General features: G+C 42.3%; 1 protein-coding gene across 15 annotated transcripts in view; it reads right to left on the bottom strand.

Annotated features, from left to right (window-relative positions):
• ptar1 (protein prenyltransferase alpha subunit repeat containing 1) overlaps positions 1 to 18,366 on the bottom strand; it is a 135,107-nt gene that overhangs the window by 41,519 nt on the left and 75,222 nt on the right. For 9 of the 15 annotated variants that reach the window (XM_068650283.1, XM_068650284.1, XM_068650278.1 and 6 more), the window contains one exon: positions 15,332 to 15,436. The exons of 2 other annotated variants lie outside the window; for them this stretch is intronic. In XM_068650283.1, the coding sequence (XP_068506384.1) occupies positions 15,332 to 15,436 (105 nt within the window). Of the gene's footprint in view, positions 1 to 747; positions 1,210 to 15,331; positions 15,437 to 15,598; positions 15,681 to 18,366 lie in introns of those variants that run through there. 4 more of the 15 variants (XM_068650272.1, XM_068650275.1, XM_068650279.1 and 1 more) reach the window with 3 other exon arrangements.

Raw genomic sequence — 18,366 nt, 5'->3', positions numbered from 1 at the left:
TGGAATATTTTGAAGTGCAAGCGGCGTCAGCCGCGCGCACCCATTGTTGACAAAGAACGATCGATGGATTTAATGAATTGGAGTGACACCGATGGTTTTATAAACATGTTATTTATGTAATAGTTGTTTTTAATAACGCTATATGTTATGTCAGGCCCGTTCTCAGCTCTTTGTTTGTGTTTGGCACGTTAGTATACCTATCGTTTAGCCTGTTGTTGCTATCGTTTAGCCTGTTGTTGCTCGTTCATGACTGTTCTTGGTGTGGGATTTTGTCGAATAAATTGCCCCCCAAAATGCGACTTATACTCCGGAGCAACTTATATATGTTTTTTTTCACTTTTTGGGGCATTTTATGGCTGGTGCGACTTATACTCCGGAGCGACTTATAGTCCGAAAATTATGGTGTGTGTGTGTGTGTGTGTGTGTATATATATATATATATATATATATATATATATATATATACACACACACATATATATATATATATATATATATACATATATATATATATATATATATATATATATATATATATATATATATATATATATATACACATATACATATATATATATATATACACATATACATATATATATATATATATACACATATACATATATATATATATACACATATACATATATATATATATATACACATATACATATATATATATATATATATATATATATATATATATATATATATATATATATATATATATATATATATATATATATATATACGTGTGTGTGTGTGTGTGTGTGTGTGTAATCATTACTTGAATAAAAGTAGGCAGGTGCATAAATTTGGGCACTCCAACAGAAAAATCCTTCTTTTCCCAAAATAACAGCCTGTAAACGCTTCCTATAGCTTCCAATGAGAGACTGGATTCTGGTTGAAGGTATTTTGACCACACTGGACACCATCTGATTCAAATATGTTTATCTTGGTCTCATCAGATCACAGGACATGGTTCCAGTAACCCATATCCTTAGTCTGCTTGTCTTCAGCAAACCTTTTGCAAGCTTCCTTGTGCATCTTTTGTAGAAGAGGCTTTTTCCTGGGACGACAGCCATGCAGACGGTGTCCAGCGTGTGTGGCGGCAACCAGTACAAAGACAAGTGTGTCTTGCCTACAGTCAAGCATGGTGGTGGGAGCGTCAAGGTCTGGTGCTGTTCGAGTGCTGCTGGCACTGGGGAGCTAGAGTTCATTGAGGGAACAATTAATGCCAACATGTACTGTGGAATACTGAAGCAGAGCATGATCCCCTCCCTTCGTAAACTGGTCCGCGGAGCAGTATTCCAACACGATAACGACCTCAAATACCTCCAAGATGACCACTACCTTCCTAAAGAAGCTGAGGGTGAAGGTGATGGACTGGCCATGCATGTCCCCAGACCTAAACCCTACTGAAAATCTGTGGGGCTTCCTCAAACGGAAAGTGGAGGAGCGCAAAGTCTCCAACATCCACCAGCTCCGTGATGTCATCATGGAAGAGTGGAAGAGGATTCTGGCGGCGACTGTGAAGCTCTGGTGAACTCCATGCCTAAAAGGGTTACGGCGGTGCTGGAAAATAATGGTGGCCACACAAAATATTGACATTTGGGTCCAATTTTGACATTTTCAGTTGGGGTGTACTCACTTTTTTGCCAGCATTTTACACATCCATTGCTCTATTTTGAGTTACTTTGAAGAAACAATACATTTAGTTTGCTATCCAAGCTCTACAGTACTACTTAACATTGTCTCAAAGTGTCATTTCTTCAGTGTTGTCCCATGACAAGATATAATTAAACAAAGCAGAAATGAGAGGGGTGTACTCACTTTTGTGAGATACTGTATATTATGTCTCTGTGTGCCACACAAAACAATGGTGGCGAAGGTACAAACTCCTTTACGAGACACGTCTAGTACTGTGATTGTTTTTTTTTTTGTCCCGATCTACGTGGCGGAAGCCAAACAAAACAATGGCGAAGGTATGTACTCCTCTACGTGTTATGTCTAGTCCTCTGTTTTTTTTTTTTTTTTGTCCTGATCTACATCTACGCCTGTAAATTACGGAAGCCACACAAAACAACTTTACACACTTTTGAATTTGGTCCACACAAAAGGTGCACCTTCTTAAAAGGTGCACCTTCGGTTTTTGAGAAAATTAAAGTCGTTTATGTGCGCCCTATGATTGTGACATTACGGTATTTCATACAGTTTGTTCAATGTTATCTGACTCTTCAGATATGAATGAAAGGCAGAATTTGTGTTTTTAGAGTTATTCACATCTGCCTGAGTGGCTTATTTTTGATTATTTTGTCATTTGAAAAATAAAGACAACTGTAACAATGAAAATTGTTTTGTGTATTTGCATGACATTTTTGTAGTTAAAAAATGTCAGAAAAAATTATTGGCCCCAGAGCCCCTTCGCTTTATCAAATCTGGCCCTCCTTGCAAAAAGTTTGGAAACCGCTGTATTACACGCTCAGCAATTCAACATTCCACAATATTGTTTATTTATTTCTGTATCAGCGTTTGACAACAGTGTTGAAGAGTTTTTTGTAACATTTGCACACATCAGCAGCACAGGCCTGTATTGTAGACATAATGCAATGAGATTTCTGTTCCAGTATTTGACACCAGCCAATGGGAGAGTGTGGCTCCTACTTATTTGCAAGTGTTCAAATATCAACAGTCTTCTGAGCCTTAGGTCATTTTATCTCAGTCTGTATAGATTTTGTATGTAAGGGGGCATGTCAAGTGTGGTCCCAGTTTGGCTTTTCATTTTTCTTTGTCAATACAGAACATCTGTAGGGTGCTGTGCCATTTGTTCGCATAATCACAAAAAGTCTGATTTTGACTGTTAAACATTCACAAACATTTTAATTCACCATTGACATACTCAGTAATGTTTCAATATAGATTTTGACTCCACCACCTGTTTTGTTGCGTTTGCATTTGTGAACTTATTTATATCCATTGAGAAACTACTACTTCAGTTGAATTGTTGGACTGTATGTAAACACCCGGCGCAGGCTTTATGAACGTTTTAGAGTTCTACCTTCAATACAGAGCCCCAAATATTTGCTTCAGGGCAAGGCTAGCATGAATGCCAACACTACACCAATGGTGCCAAAGTCCGGTCCTCGAGAGCCCTATCCAACCTGTTTTAGATGCATCCCTACACACCTGGTTCAAATCATCAGGATCACTATCAGGCTTTTGCAAAGCCTGCTGATGAGCTGATCATTTGAATCAGTTGTGTTGTAGTAGGGGTGCACCTAAAACATGCTGAGCAGGGGATCTTGAGGATCAGACATGGGTACCCCTGCAATAAACTGCTAGACCAGACATGGGCAAACTACGGCCCAGCGGGTCGGATGCGGCCGTTTAAACCTGAATAAATTGTATTATTATACATTGTTTTGGGTTATTTTCCCTGCAATTACTATGTTTCCCCAGTAGTGCCCGCCCGCGCATTTACTCCCGGAAGCCGTGTCAGAAAGCTTGGTGCACACTCACAAGTGCGTGTACGTACTAAGTAGTACGGACCCGGCGCTTTATTTCCATCAGTGCCGAATTTCTAGTGTGGGCTGTGACGCCAGCATTCTCATAATTCGCGCACTGAGCTTTCAGATACAGTTTTACGCCAAAGCCACTCACAAACCTTCCCCTGGAATCCCTCCATCAAAATGAGTGGCCCAGGGAAAAGAAAGGTGGACACTGAGTGCCGAGTGTTTAAGAAAAAAAGAGTTGACAACAAAATATTTTTTCATTGAAGTTCGATCAATGCCGTTAAGTCTGATATGCCAAGAAACGGTTGCAAGGAGTACAATATTTGCCGTCACTTTGCTACGAAGCATGCTAACTATGCTAGGAGTCAACACATGAACGAGCGGCTACAGTGGAGAGGTTGACAGCTAATTTGAAGACTCAGCAAAACTTTTTTCACCGACAAACTGCGGATCAAAAGTCAAGTACAGGGACAAGTTTATGATGCACCATCTATTTTCGACTAATCTTAACTTTTAAAGTTTTTAAGGCCGACTTTGAGGAAGTGTTTCCTGTTTCCTCACCTCTGTCACCAGGTGTTTGTGAGTTAAAGCTCTGCTCTGATTTTCAGTAAATCTGTCACTGTGTTGCCTTTTTGACTTCTTTATTAGTAATTTCTATATTAGTACTTTATTTAGATGTATTATTTCACAGATTCTTCAAGATTATGTATTTGGCCAGAATGTTTGCCGTTTGATGTGATTTCACCTCATTAGATAAACATCTCTCATAAGTCTGACATGCAGGCGCTGAAGTGATGGAAGCTGTTATTCATAATAACAGTGTCTTATTTAATGAGAATCACTGATAGTAGTTTTTCGGTGAAATATTTTTTTAATGCTGTTAATGAATGCTTTTGTTTCCAAAAAGCGCTTTTTGAATATCTATGCTTTACTTCCCTACTAAAGGCCAAAACCATTTATGCAATGACCTTTACATGTCGTTAATATTACTTCCCACAAACACTACATCCATCTGCTCCTTGTTTGGCCTCCCGGTCAAAATTTAGAAGCCAATTCGACCCGCAAGTCAAAAAGTTTGCCGACCCCCTGTGCTACACCAGGGGTCGGCAACCTTTTTTACTCAAAGAGCCATTTGGGACTGCCCCCAATGAAAAGCACCCGGAGCCACAACCCATTTTGACATCATTATATATATTAAGCATGTAGTATATATTATGCTATGTACAAAAAACTATTGCATTTATGAAAATGAAATCAACGAACTGCTGCAGAGAACACAGAATTTTATTTCTGCATGTAACAAAAAGCATTTTACACTTGGTTGATGCTTAATTTCAAATAAAATACCCGGTGTCTATTTGAGTCCTCGTATTTAAGAAATAAAAATCCAAACTTACTCAACCCACTGAACAAAAAATGCAAACAGCCTGCAGTCACTTGTCCTCTTATTTATGAGATAAAAATCCAAACTTATCCAAATATTATCCACCAGCACTGAACGAACAATGCAAACCAAAAAAATGTGCAGTCTGCTTCTGTCCCATCGCGTGTACTGGAGAGTGCAGCCAGTTGTCCTCCCGAATTAACGTAGCATTAAACGTTCTATTATCTTCAGAAATGTTCCTTTTCTTGGATTTATCCATCATTTACCTTCCAGGCAGGGGTAAAAAAAAATCACGCTGGTAGTGTGCTGGAAAAACGCCGGCTGCCAGATGTGAGGGACGCCAGAAATTCGAATGTCGCACATCGGCGGATGTGACGCATATTTTGGGGAGTAAAAATATTAAAAATGTTTAATTTTAATGTTACAAGTTTACCATAATCTTCAAATTCAGAATTATATTTTAACATGAACAAACAAAAATAACATTTAATTTTTATAAAATACTCATTATTTTCCAAAGTCACAGGGAGCCACAACAGAAGGATGAAAGAGCCACATGTGGCTCCGGAGCCATGGGTTGCCGACCTATGTGCTAGACCAGGGGTGGGCAAACTTTTTGACTTGCGGGCCGAATTGGGTTCTAAATTTTGACTTCGGCTTCCGGGTTGTTCTGACAGATCGTCGCTCTTCGGACACAAAGTATGGCAGCGGACCAAGAGGTATGTACGGCTTCGTGCACCAACTGCACCCTTCTCTTAGAGAGGTTGTCTCTGCTAGAGGGACGTGTCCGCCAGTTAGAGCAGAATAGTGCGATAACAGTAGTTGCGGCTGACACAGACGCGGGCTGTAGTCAGCCCGCTAGCCCGGTTAGCATTAGCCCCAAGCGGCTTGCTAATCGCGATGAGCCAGGTAAGACGCATAGCCGTCCAAAGTCATCTCGGTCTACTGGCCCTCGCACTTTGGTCATAGGCGACTCCATTACGCTTAAAAATCCAGCCACGGTAATGTGTATTCCTGGGGGAAGAGCACCTGACATAGAAGCTAATCTTAGGGAGCTGACTCGCAATAGGCCTAGTCAACAGCGTAGTTCCAACAACACTAGCTACTCGGACATAGTGATACACGTCGGCTCCAATGATGTTAGGATGAGACAATCAGAAATCACAAAGAAAAACATAGCGAGGACTTGTGATCTTGCCAGAAAGATGAGTCGGCATCGAGTATTTGTCTCTGGCCCCCTGACTGGGAGAGGCACTGATGAGAGGTTCAGTAGATTAGTCTCCCTTAATCGATGGATGGCTGGGTTCTGTAAAAAGCAGGGACTGTATTTTATAGATAACTGGTCCTCCTTCTGGGGCCGCCCCGACCTGCTGAGGAAGGACGACCTTCACCCTAACCGTGAAGGCGCCTTCACTCTTTCTAGGAATATAGATTACTGTTTGAGCCACTCATGACAGGTCACTTTAGAGCAGGCCAGGGCACAGGTGATTAGACCACCTGTGAGGATGGGTTTGGAGTCTGTTAAGTTAAAGTTAACTAGCGTTAGGCTAGACTTTCAGCATACACATAGCTCCTCGTGTAGACTAGAGCGCGACAGTTTAAATAGTGCTGCAGTACACAAACACATTTTCTACTGGGGTACTAGACAAATCCAATCACTCCGTCCCGACCGGTCTTGCTGATGAAACGGTGCCCGTTTTAGATAACTTCACGTGTAACAAATATTCATCATCAAATTCCCACGGTCGTTTCATCCCACCGCCCTAATAAACTTTTGAGAGGTGATATTAGGCCTAGAGAACACAATTTTACTCGCATCCCGTTTAAAAATCCATCGATAGATACGCACCCTGATCAACCGATTACACTTAAATTCGGTTTTATGAATATTAGATCACTTCATACGAAAGCAGTTCTCGTTAATGACCTTATCACGGAACATAATCTAAACGTTTTTGGTCTCTGCGAGACCTGGTTAAAACCTAATGAACTGCTGCCACTTAACGAGGCCTCGCCTCCAAATTTTGTGAGCTCGCATGTGGCTCGTCCTCGAAAAAAGGGTGGGGGTGTCGCCCTCATCTCAAATTCTGAGCTTAGATTTAGGCCTCGCTCAATTCACGTATTTAAAACATTTGAAGTTCTCATTGTGCGATCCACTGCGTTACCGTCATTCTATCTTGTTGTTATTTACCGCCCACCCGGGGCTTACTCTGGCTTCCTGGATGAATTTTCAGAAGTTGTGGCTGATCTAGTGACAAATGCAGATAATATAGTTATCATGGGTGATTTCAACATCCACATGAATTCACCGTCAGAACCACTGACTTCGGCATTTCAAACTTTAATCGATACGTTTGGTTTTACGCAAGCTGTACAGGCAGCAACGCATAAGAATGGAAATACCTTAGATCTGGTATTATCCCGGGGACTAGCAACCTCAAATATAGCAGTACTGCCATACACTACTGTTCTGTCTGATAATTTTTTAATAAATTTGAAATTTTAGTTCCTTGTCAAAGACAAGAGAGCAATCAGAATTATAGCAGCCGTAATTTTAACTCCATGACTGCAACTGCGCTATCTGAGTTACTGTCGCCGGCAACCGCCATGTTTCCCGCGTACAGCGGCTCTATCGATAATCTTACAAATGAATTCAATGCGACATTATTAAAAGCCATCGACTCTGTGGCACCGCTACGTCTGAAAACTCGCCGTAGATGGCCAACTCCGTGGTTCACAGATGAAACACGTACGTTTAAACAATTATGTAGAAAGCATGAGCGCAGATGGCGTTTAACTAAACTTGAGGTTTTCCATCAGGCATGGAAGGACAGCCTCCTGAAATATAAAGATGCGCTTATTTTAGCAAAAACTCGTTATTTTTCGCAAGTCATTAATCTTAATAAAAACAATCCTAAATACCTATTTGATACAGTGGCAAAGCTAACTCTGCGCCAGCCGACCCCCGATAGCTCCTTCCACTCAGCTGACGAGTTTATGAAATTTTTTGCTCAAAAGATTGAGTCCATTAGGGACGAGATCAAAAATACCATGCCAATCGCTCCGCCGGTTACTAGCGCTGGGGATCATGCAATAACCCTCTCAAATTTTAAAAGCGCGTCCCTTGAAATGCTTACAAAATTGGTTAGTACGGCTAAACAAACAACATGTTTACTCGACCCGCTTCCAGCCAAACTACTTAAAGAATTATTTCCAATTTTAGGACCGTCCGTCTTAAATATAATCAATCTGTCTGTTTCCTCTGGGATAGTGCCAATAGCCTTTAAAACCGCTATTATTAAACCACTACTTAAGCGAGCAAATCTTGACCCGGACTGTCTCAGTAATTATAGGCCAGTTTCAAACCTCCCATTCATAGCAAAACTTCTCGAAAAAGTAGTAGCGCAGCAGCTTATTGATTATATGGTCGCTAATAATCGATATGACTCTTTTCAGTCTGGTTTTAGAGCTAATCATTCTACAGAGACAGCACTTGCTAAAGTGACTAATGATCTCCTCATGGCTATGGATTCAAATACGTCGTCTGTATTGTTACTACTTGATCTTAGTGCTGCCTTTGACACTGTAGACTTCGATATTTTATTAGGGCGTCTTAAAAGTTGTGTTGGTATCTCAGGGTCAGCACTAAGCTGGTTCAATTTCTATCTATCAGGCAGGACGCACCGAGTGGTCCATGGTAATACGTCCTCTGAGCTGTATAATGTTACGTGGGGTGTCCCACAGGGATCGGTACTCGGACCGATTTTATTTAATATTTATATGATACCGCTTGGGGACATAATACGTAAATATAATATTAGTTTTCAATGCTACGCGGATGACACCCAATTATATATGCCGTTATCGATGACAGATCCATAGGACTGCTGTAATCTCGAGGCGTGCCTTGCGGAGATTAAGCAATGGATGTCTCTCAACTTCCTTCGTCTGAACCCAGATAAAACTGAGATGTTGATAATTGGTCCTACTCGTTATCAACACTTATTTAAGGAAACCACTATAACTATAGATAACCGTACTATCACTCAGAGTGATACGGTAACTAATGTCGGGGTAATATTTAACCAAACGCTCTCCTTTCAAAAACACATTAAGAATATAACCAAGATTGCGTTTTTTCACCTTCGTAATATTGCTAAGATTCGTCCTATCCTCTCGACCGGGGATGCGGAAACTATTATACATGCGTTCGTCACGTCGCGCCTGGACTACTGTAATGTATTATTCTCTGGTCTTCCTAAGTCCAGTATCAAAAGTCTACAGTTAGTGCAAAATGCCGCTGCGAGGCTGCTCTCACGGTCAAGAAAAGTTGATCACATTACCCCAATATTAGCCGAATTACATTGGCTCCCGGTCCATTTAAGATGTGACTTCAAGGTTCTTCTACTAACCTATAAATCACTGCATGGCTTAGCGCCTTCATATCTCGTCGACCTAGTCGTTCCTTATGTTCCGTCTCGTAACCTTCGTTCGCAAAACGCTAGTCTTTTAGTTATACCGAGGGCCAAGAAAAGGTCTGCAGGGTCTAGAGCATTCTCTATTCGGGCTCCAGAGCTTCGGAATGCCCTACCAATGGATATTAGAACTACTACCTCAGTAGAAACATTTAAGACACGTTTAAAGACACATTTCTACGAGATGGCCTTTAACTAACTTGTGATGGCCGATTTGGCCGGAGTTTGTTCTGTTCTCTCTGCCCACCTCCTCCCCGGCTGGGGAGGGGGTTAGGTGGCTCAAAAGCTGATAGCGGCTAGCTGGATTCTCGGGGACCAATTCAAGATGGGGGAACTGCGGCTCAACCCCCTTGAAGACACTGCCAGGACAATCGAGGGCACCTCCGACATCCATTTTTTTTCATTGATTTTCATATTATGTATTACTTGTGCACTCTCTGCATCCATTACAACCTGGTGATCCTGAAAGGGGGATCCTTCCATCTGTGGTCCCTTCTCAAGGTTTCTCATTTTCCCCTGGCAGAGGTTTTTTGAGTTTTTCCTTGCCCTTTTGGGAGCTTATGATCAGGGGATGCTTTGAGAATAATTGTCAATTTTGGCTATGTGAAGCCCTTTGAGACTGTTTGTGATTTAGGGCTATACAAATAAACTTGACTTGACTTGACCGGGGGGCCGAACCAGGAGCAGATGGATGTAGTGTTTGTGTGAAGTAATATAAACGACCTGTAAAGGTCATTGCATAAAAGGTTTTGGCCTTTAGTAGGTAGTAAAGCATGGATATTCAAAAAAAGTTTTTTGAAAACAAATGCATTTATTAACAGCATTAAAAAAAAAAAAACATCCCTAAAAAACTGCTATCAGTGATTCTCATAAAATACGACACTGTTATTATGAATAACAGTCTCCATCACTTCAGTGCCTGCAGGTCAGATTAATGAAAGATGTTTATCTTATGAGATCACATGCAACGGCAAACATTCTGACCAAATATATCATCTTGAAGAATCGGTGAAAGCATACATCCAAATAAAGTAATCAAAACGGCAACACGGTGAGGGGTATCTGAAAATCAGAGCAGAGTTTTAACTCACAAACACCTGGTAACAGAGGTGAGGAAACGGGAAACACTTCCTTAAAGTAAGCCTTAAGAACTTTACAGGTTAAGATTAGTCACAAACAGGTGGTGCATCAATGTCCTTGAGCATCCTGCATTGTTTGAAAATGAGAATGGTCGCTAGTTTCAATCCCTGCTATTTGTACAGATCATATTCAAAATGCATTTTTTTACAACAAACTTGAAAGCCTCCCCTTCATTTTCAGTGGGAACAGTGTTGTTGGTCTCCCTTTTTTTGCTAGTGTGTCATAGTCTGGAGTAAAATTTGTTGTGGCAATTCTTAGGAGAGATCCGAGGTGTTGGTCCGTTTACCTAGATCTGTGACGGGTTGATGTTGGTGTTCATGTGGCTGAACGTCACGTCGCGTACGTCGAGCCAAATTGGCCACTCTTTTTAAACACTAGGCACTCAGTGTCCACCTTGCTTTTCCTTGGGCAACTCATTTTAATGGAAGGATTCCAGGGGAAGGTTTGTGGGTGGCTTTAGCGTAAAACTGTTTCCGTACTACTGAGTACGTACACGCACTTGTGAGTGTGCACCGAGCTTTCTGACACGGCTTCCGGTAGTAAATGCGCAGGCGAGTGGTTCCCCATCTACTGGGGAAACGCAGTCATTGCAGGCAAAATGACCCCAAAAAAATGTTTAATAATACAATTTATTTAGGGTTGGCGGGCCGGATTAAACGGTCCCGTGGGCCGGATGTGGCCCGCGGGCCGTAGTTTGCCCGTACCTGTGCTAGACGAACAGGGGACTATCCTTTGAGCGATTGCTAGCTTGAGGACAAAGCTGCTCGTTAAAGCAAAGGCTCAGTTAGCGCCGTTCCGGACTCAATCCTTTTAACTGTAGCCGCTGTTGGGAAATATGTCAAATATTATCATTAGATTCTATGGAGGATCTTTGCTGTATGTGACAGTTTGACCTTGTGCCCAGGAATTTGCAACCCTTTTAATTGTATGGGACAAAAAAAAAGTTTGGGAAATGGAGGCCTGCTGTATCTTAAATCCCCAGAATGACTTTTTTAGGTTGCCTCGTCTTTAAAAGTTAAGAGAACAATGGTGTTTTTAATGGCTCAGGAGCATATGGCTGGAGCCATGAGTCGCTTCAAACAATAACATCCTGGTTTGAACAATAACATCGTTGAGCTGCCCATACTGCTCGCTTTAAACAATGACATCTTTGTTTTTCTAAAATCATGAGATGTACGAAGCTATGCATTTGTGTAAACTCCACCCATTGCATTAATTCAATTAAAAGCGGCCAGCCTGTAGCTGGAGCGCGGTTCGGGCCACACATCCTGTGTCTCGGGCGCCCTCCTGCAGGAGTTGTTGGCCTGATGAAGACAACTCTCAGCTCTGGCAAAATTTGTGCAAACGTTGAAAAACCCAACAGCCAACTTCTACTTAATGACTGATTTCAGGTTCTTCATTCGTTTAAGCCTTCTTAAATTATAAGAAAATCAACAACGTGGTGCCTTTGTGGCAGTTGATTGTATTTCTGATAGTAGAATTCTGCCACCATTAACTAAACAATTATTTAACTAATTAATAATTATTTAAATATTTAATCAAATTGATCATTAATTGTAAAGTTTCTGTGGTGTGTGTATCTAAATTGAAAATTCTGCCACCATTAACTAAATAATTATTAACTACTGTATTCTTGGGACTATAAGTCGCGTTTTTTTTCATAGTTTGGGTGGTGGGGGCGACTTATACTCAGGAGCAACTTATGTGAATTTTTTTCACACAATTTCACAATTCAAAAATCTGTGATGTAGTGAAACCGCGATAAACGAACCACAATGTAGCAAGGGATTACTGTAATCTGAACTGCAACTGCGGTGCATACGCGGCGGTGTTTTACATAAAGGACAAATGATTCAATCACAGGATTTAATGACTTGGAGTGACAGAGATTGTTTGATGTTGTTTATGGGCCTGTGGAATATTTAAAGTGCAAACACCGTCAGCGGCGCGCACCCGGCCAGCATTGTTAACATAAAGGACGATCGATGGATTTAATGATTTGGAGTGACAGATGGTTTGATAATATCATTGCTTATATAATAGTTATTTGATGTATAATTTATGTATCGTTATATGGGCCTGTGGAATATTTTGAAGTGCAACCGCTGTCAGCAGCGCGCACCCGGTCGGCATTGTTGACAAAGGACGATCGATGGATTTAATGCAGTGGTTCTTAACCTTTTTTGGAGGTTTATTATTAATTACCCAATATTCACTATATTACTTACGATAAGGCAATGACTTGTTTGCAAATTACTTGACTCTGTTTTCTGTATTTACCGTACTTTTCGGACTATAAGGACTTTTTTCTCAAATTTTTAACCCTGCGGCCTATAGTTCGGTGCGGCATATCTATTTTTCCGTGGTTTTTGTGATGACTTAATCACTTTTATACACTCGTGAAAAGGCTGAGGATCGCTGTTGTGCGGCACCGCTTTGCTGGGCGGAGGGATATGTGACACGCATGTCCATCTGCCAGGCAAATAGTACCGTATAATTTACACAAAGAAGAGAGAGAATGAGATCAAGACGGACATTACTGAAAGGAAGCTTTTATACACAAACCGTCATTATGGGGTACAAAAGAAATACATACTATGCCGCTTTTAAGTTAAAGGCAGTCGATTTGGCGATTGTTGATGACAGCGTGTTGCGTCACCTTTTTCTTTCTTTATTTCCCAGTCTCATCTACTCTGGAGCTATACGTGTAGCTCGCTAGTTTAATGTAACTTAGTGCTTGTGCATGAATAAAATTAGCATGAACAGACCCTCATCATGGAAAATGCTAGAAGAAATGCATAAAAGTGACGACGAAAGAGAAACTGAGAAAGTGTGTGGTGAAGGATATCTAACGCTATTCCAAGCCAACACTGAGGAGGAAGACTATGATGGTTTCAGTGCACAGGAGGAAGATGAAGACGGCTCTATTACTGGCTTGTTTTTTTTTGTTTTTTTTTTACTTTTACCCATATGTTTTTTTTAAGCAGCCCTGTTAGTGCTGTGCTACCATGTTGCTGCTGTATTACCGCTGCGTCTCAGTGACTTTTACCGGTATGTTTTTTTAATCCAGCCCTATTAGTGCTGTGTTGCTGCGGTATTACTGCCGCGTCACAGGCAGTGTTTGGAAAGACATGTTAATGTATGTTATTAAAACTTTAAAAAGGCTTTCTGTGTACCATCTTTCTTTGTAAATAACTCGCGTGCACATACGGCTAATGGAACGGTGCAGCTTATTTATGAAAGAAAAAACTAAAATGTGATTTTTTGCTGGTGCGGCTTATAATCAGGTGCGGCTAATAGTCCGGCAATTACGGTAGTTTTCTTTAGGCCTTGTGAATTTATTAATAACGTGTGTCTGTGGTCTGTGTATGTAAGTTGAAAACTCAGTAAAAAAAATAATTGTATGCATACTTTTTTTTATACATCTCTTTTTGAAAAGCAGTCACTGAAGGAGTAGGAAACATTACTAAATATCACAGAGTATGTGTCGGTAAATTTGCAATACAAATGTTCAAGTGGTCTTGCTTGCTTACTGTCCACAAGTGGGCACATCCAAATTAAAGGACCACTTTCTAAATAAAGCATTCTATATTCAGGGATGAGAATGGCAAATGAAAAAAAAAAACTGAAAAGTAGCCGGGGTCTGGGGGCCGCATGCCCCACTGGGGGGCCTATTGGGGGCCACAGGGCCCACAGGCCCCCCATTGGGGGCCGCAGGGGGCCAGGGGCAATGCCCCGGAGAGGCCTCAGGGGGAAAAGCTCCCTGGAAACTCATGGATTTTGGCAGTGAAGCAACCCCAAAACCATTAATTTCATCACTCAATTTCAACAGTTTTGTTAAAAAAAAAAAAAATCCTGCTTGGTGGGCTACCAAGGTGAATATAATACAGTCAAGCCTCGGTTTTCGACCACAATCCGTTCCAGAAGGCGGTTCGAGAAGCAAATTGGTCGAATTCCGAATCTATTTTTCCCATTACAAAGAATGGATTTTTTTTTAATCCGTTCCAAGACTTTTTTAACCGTTTTTCGTTTGCGCATTTTTGTCCGATCGCGCAACCGTAGTGCGTCGCCGACCACGCAACTGCACCGCGCTGGTTGCATTATTGTGACAGAGCCGTCCGTCACTGAAATTTAGAAAATATTTTTATACTTCTGATGTACTTTCCAAAATTCAAGTGGACCTATGTAAGTGCGCAGGGAGATTAATTTTGTCCGATCGCGCAACTGCAGCGCACCGCCGAACGCGCAAATGTAGCGCGTCGCCGACCGCGCAACTGCACCGCGCTGATCGCATTATTGTGACAGAGCCGTCGCTGAAATTTAGAAAATGTTTTTAAAGTCCTGATGTACTTTCCAAAATTGAAGTGGACCTCAGTGCGCAGGGAGCTTAATTCAGTCCGATCGCGCAACCGCAGCGCACCGGGCGCTCACTGTCGCATTGCTTTAAGAGCGTCTTTGTGTTCCGAGTTGTAAAATAACGCTGCTCTCGAGCTATACCCATCTGAAGCAGTTCCTTATCCCGTACTACTTGTCGTCCCCCCCGTCCCCCCTCCCTCCATATAAAAACAATTTTCTCAACGGATCTACATGATTCACGAAAATGATACTCCCGACGGAAATAAACACGGAAATCCGCGGATCCGCGGAAGACTCTCATCCCTGTATATTTTAGATTTTACTTTGACTTCAGGAACCCTGCACGGGCCAGTCAAAGACTATAAAAGCTAAAATTGTGGCCAGCAGGCTGTATCTTCTGTGTCTAATTTTGCATGATGACAATTTCCTGTAGTAGTCACATGGCAGATGTTAGGCAGTCTCACCGATGTATCCACGTCTCCGGGCTCTTGGGGAATTTGGTGAGTGCCAACTTGCCCAAGTAGAGGTCCATTTCTGCAGTAAGAACTCCACGCTGAATTAACTCCTTTCTGTAAGTCATCAGAATAGACGTAAACACGCAGTCCATCTTTCACACAAATCTATAGGGCTGGGTGGTAATTCATTATCAATAGACACATGACCAGTATTGAGGAAGAAAAATGCCTTCGATAAACATATGATAGAAATAAATTAGAAAGTAAACCACTGACCCTGGCTTTATGTGTGATGTAAGCAATGCCCGAAGACGCAGCTAAATCAATGAAGTAGAAGCAGAGGTACTGGGTGTGACATCTGGACAGCGGAAGGATGACAAAGAGACTTGGTAGACAAATCTAAAGGGCTGGGCGATAATTCATTATCAATAGACGCATGACTAGTATTGAGGAAAAAAATGCCTTCGATAAACGTTCGATAGAAATAAATTAGAAAGTAAACCACTGACCCTGGCTTTATGTGTGATGTAAGCAATGCCCGAAGACGCAGCTAAATCAATGAAGTACAAGCAGAGGTACTGGATGTGACATTTGGACAGCGGAAGGAAGACAAGGAGACTTGGTGGTGGAACACAGATGTCTAGTAAAGCATAGGGAGAAAGAGGATGTCAAAAAAGAAGTTAGCATGATGAAGAAAGTGGACAGGTGTACAAGGAGATTTGGCGAAATAGGAAAAGAGAGGCTCCAAAAGCTAAAGAACAGGCATATAGTGAGATGTACAAGAAGTTGAACAGTAAAAAAGGAGGAAAGGACTTGTACCCATTGGCCAGACAAAGGGACAGATCTGGAAAGGATCTGTAGCAGGTTAGGGTAATTAAAGATTTAGATTGCAATGTTCTGACAAATGAGGAAAGTGTGTTGGGAAGGCGGAAGGAATATTTTGAGGAGCTGATGAATGAAAAAAATGGGAGAGAGAAAAGGTTAGATGAAGTGAAGAGAGTAAATCAGGAAGTGTAAGGATGAGGTTAGGACAGCTATGAAGAGGATGAAGAGTGGAAAGACAGTTGGCCCAGATGGCATGTTAGTAGAGGCATGGAACTGTCTAGGATAGCATTGGAGTTTCTAACCAGAGTGGTTAATAAAATCTTGGAAAGTGAGTGGATGCCTGAGGAGTGGCGACAAAGTGTGCAGGTTCCTATTTTTAAGAACAAGGATGATGGTGCAGAACTGCAGGAAAAACAGACGCACGCATACTACTAAAACTTCTAAGCCTGTGGTGAGGACTATGAGGAAATTGACAGTGGAGTCAAAGCAGGACCTCCAGGCCTGCTGTGACTGCACCGATTGGGGTGTTTTTGAAGCTGCAGCTTGAGACCTGCATGAACTCACCGATACTGTGACATCCTACATTAGCTTTTGTGAGGACTTGTGTGTGCAGACTAAGAGCTTCTGCGCGTACAACAACAACAAACCTTGGTTTACACCAAACCTCAGGATGCTGTGCAAAGCCAAGGATAAGGTCTACAGGAGTGGGGACCGGGACCTGTTCAGGCAGATCAGGAAGACACTGAACTGAGAGATCAGGAAAGCCAAGAGGTGTTATGGGCAGAGCCTTGGGAGACACCTCGCTGCCAATCCTGATCCCTCAACAGTGTGGAAAGACCTGCAGAGCATCACGGGCTTCAAGAAACCAACCCCCGCCCTCCCCGTCCTGTAGAGAACCCAAGGTTTGAAAACCTGCTAAACAGGTTTTACTGCAGGTTTGAACGGTCCACCCACACAACAGGACCTCCTACAGTACAATCAACATACACACCTCCACCCACAACCCCTCTGTCCACACCTCCATCGTTGTTATCACCTACTCTCTCTCTTTCAGAGGCCGCGCCTGCAATCCAGATCCGCGAGGAGGAAGTGTGTCAGATGTTCCGGAGAAAAAAAGTCAGGAAGGCACCAGGTCCAGACCCATCTGGTCTGAAAGTCTGTGTTGAACAACTGGCACCCACCTTTGCACGGATCTTCAACCGTTCTCTCGTGCTTCAAGAGCTCCACCTTTGTACTGGTGGCCAAGGAGCCTGCCATCACAGGTTTGAATGATTCAGGGAGGAGAATGGCAAATGTGAAAAAGCACGGAAAAGTAGCCGGGAGGGGGAAATATACTGCTAAAAAAAAATAAAGGAACATTTTTTCATCAGGGTATGGCATGAATTCAATTACACTTTTCTGATAAGGTTTTGGTCAGGTACGTGATAGAGGGGGTTGTAAATCAGTTTCAGCTGCCTTGGTGTTGATGGAATTAACAACAGGTGCACTAGAGGGGCACCAATGAGATGGTCCCCAAAACAGGACTGGTTTTGTAGGTGGAGGCCATTTCAAGTTCCTCCCTCTTGTTCTTTTTTAACTGTTTTTCCACAAGTGTTGGCTTTAGCAAGAGTCATTATCATGACTAGGAGCATGAGGCAATTTCTTAACCCTCCTGAAGTTGCGCAGATTGTCCAACTCCTCCAGGATGTCACATCCATGCGTGCTGTTGCAAGAAGATTTGATGTGTCTCTCAGTACAATCTCCAGAGCATGGAGGAGATTCCAGAAGACAGGCAGTTACTCTAGGAGAGCTAGACAGGGCCGTAGACGGTCCTCATCCCATCAGCAGGACCAATATATGCTGCTTTGTGCAAGGAGGAACAGGTTGAGCACTGCCCGAGCCCTAAAGAATGACCTCCAGCAGGCTACTGGTGTGAATGTCTCTGCCCAAACAGTCAGAAACAGACTTCATGAGGGTGGCCTCAGGGAACGACGTCCTGTAGTGTGCCCTGTGCTCACTGCTCAGCACCGTGGAGCTTGATTGGTATTTGCCATAGAACACCAGAATTGGCAAGTCCGCCACTGGCGACCTGTGCTTTTCACAGATGAGAGCAGGTTTACCTTGAGCACCTGTGATAGACGTGAAAGGGTCTGGAGAAGCCAAGGAGAGCGCTATGCTACCTGCAACATCATTTAGCATGACCGGTTCAGTGGTGGGTCAGTGATGGTCTGGGGAGACAT

This window comes from Syngnathus scovelli, chromosome 3 (assembly GCF_024217435.2).
Source record: "Syngnathus scovelli strain Florida chromosome 3, RoL_Ssco_1.2, whole genome shotgun sequence".
NCBI classification, from domain to species: Eukaryota; Metazoa; Chordata; class Actinopteri; order Syngnathiformes; family Syngnathidae; genus Syngnathus; species Syngnathus scovelli.
Note: the sequence above shows the minus strand (reverse complement) of the source record. Positions and strands in the feature narration are given on the sequence as shown.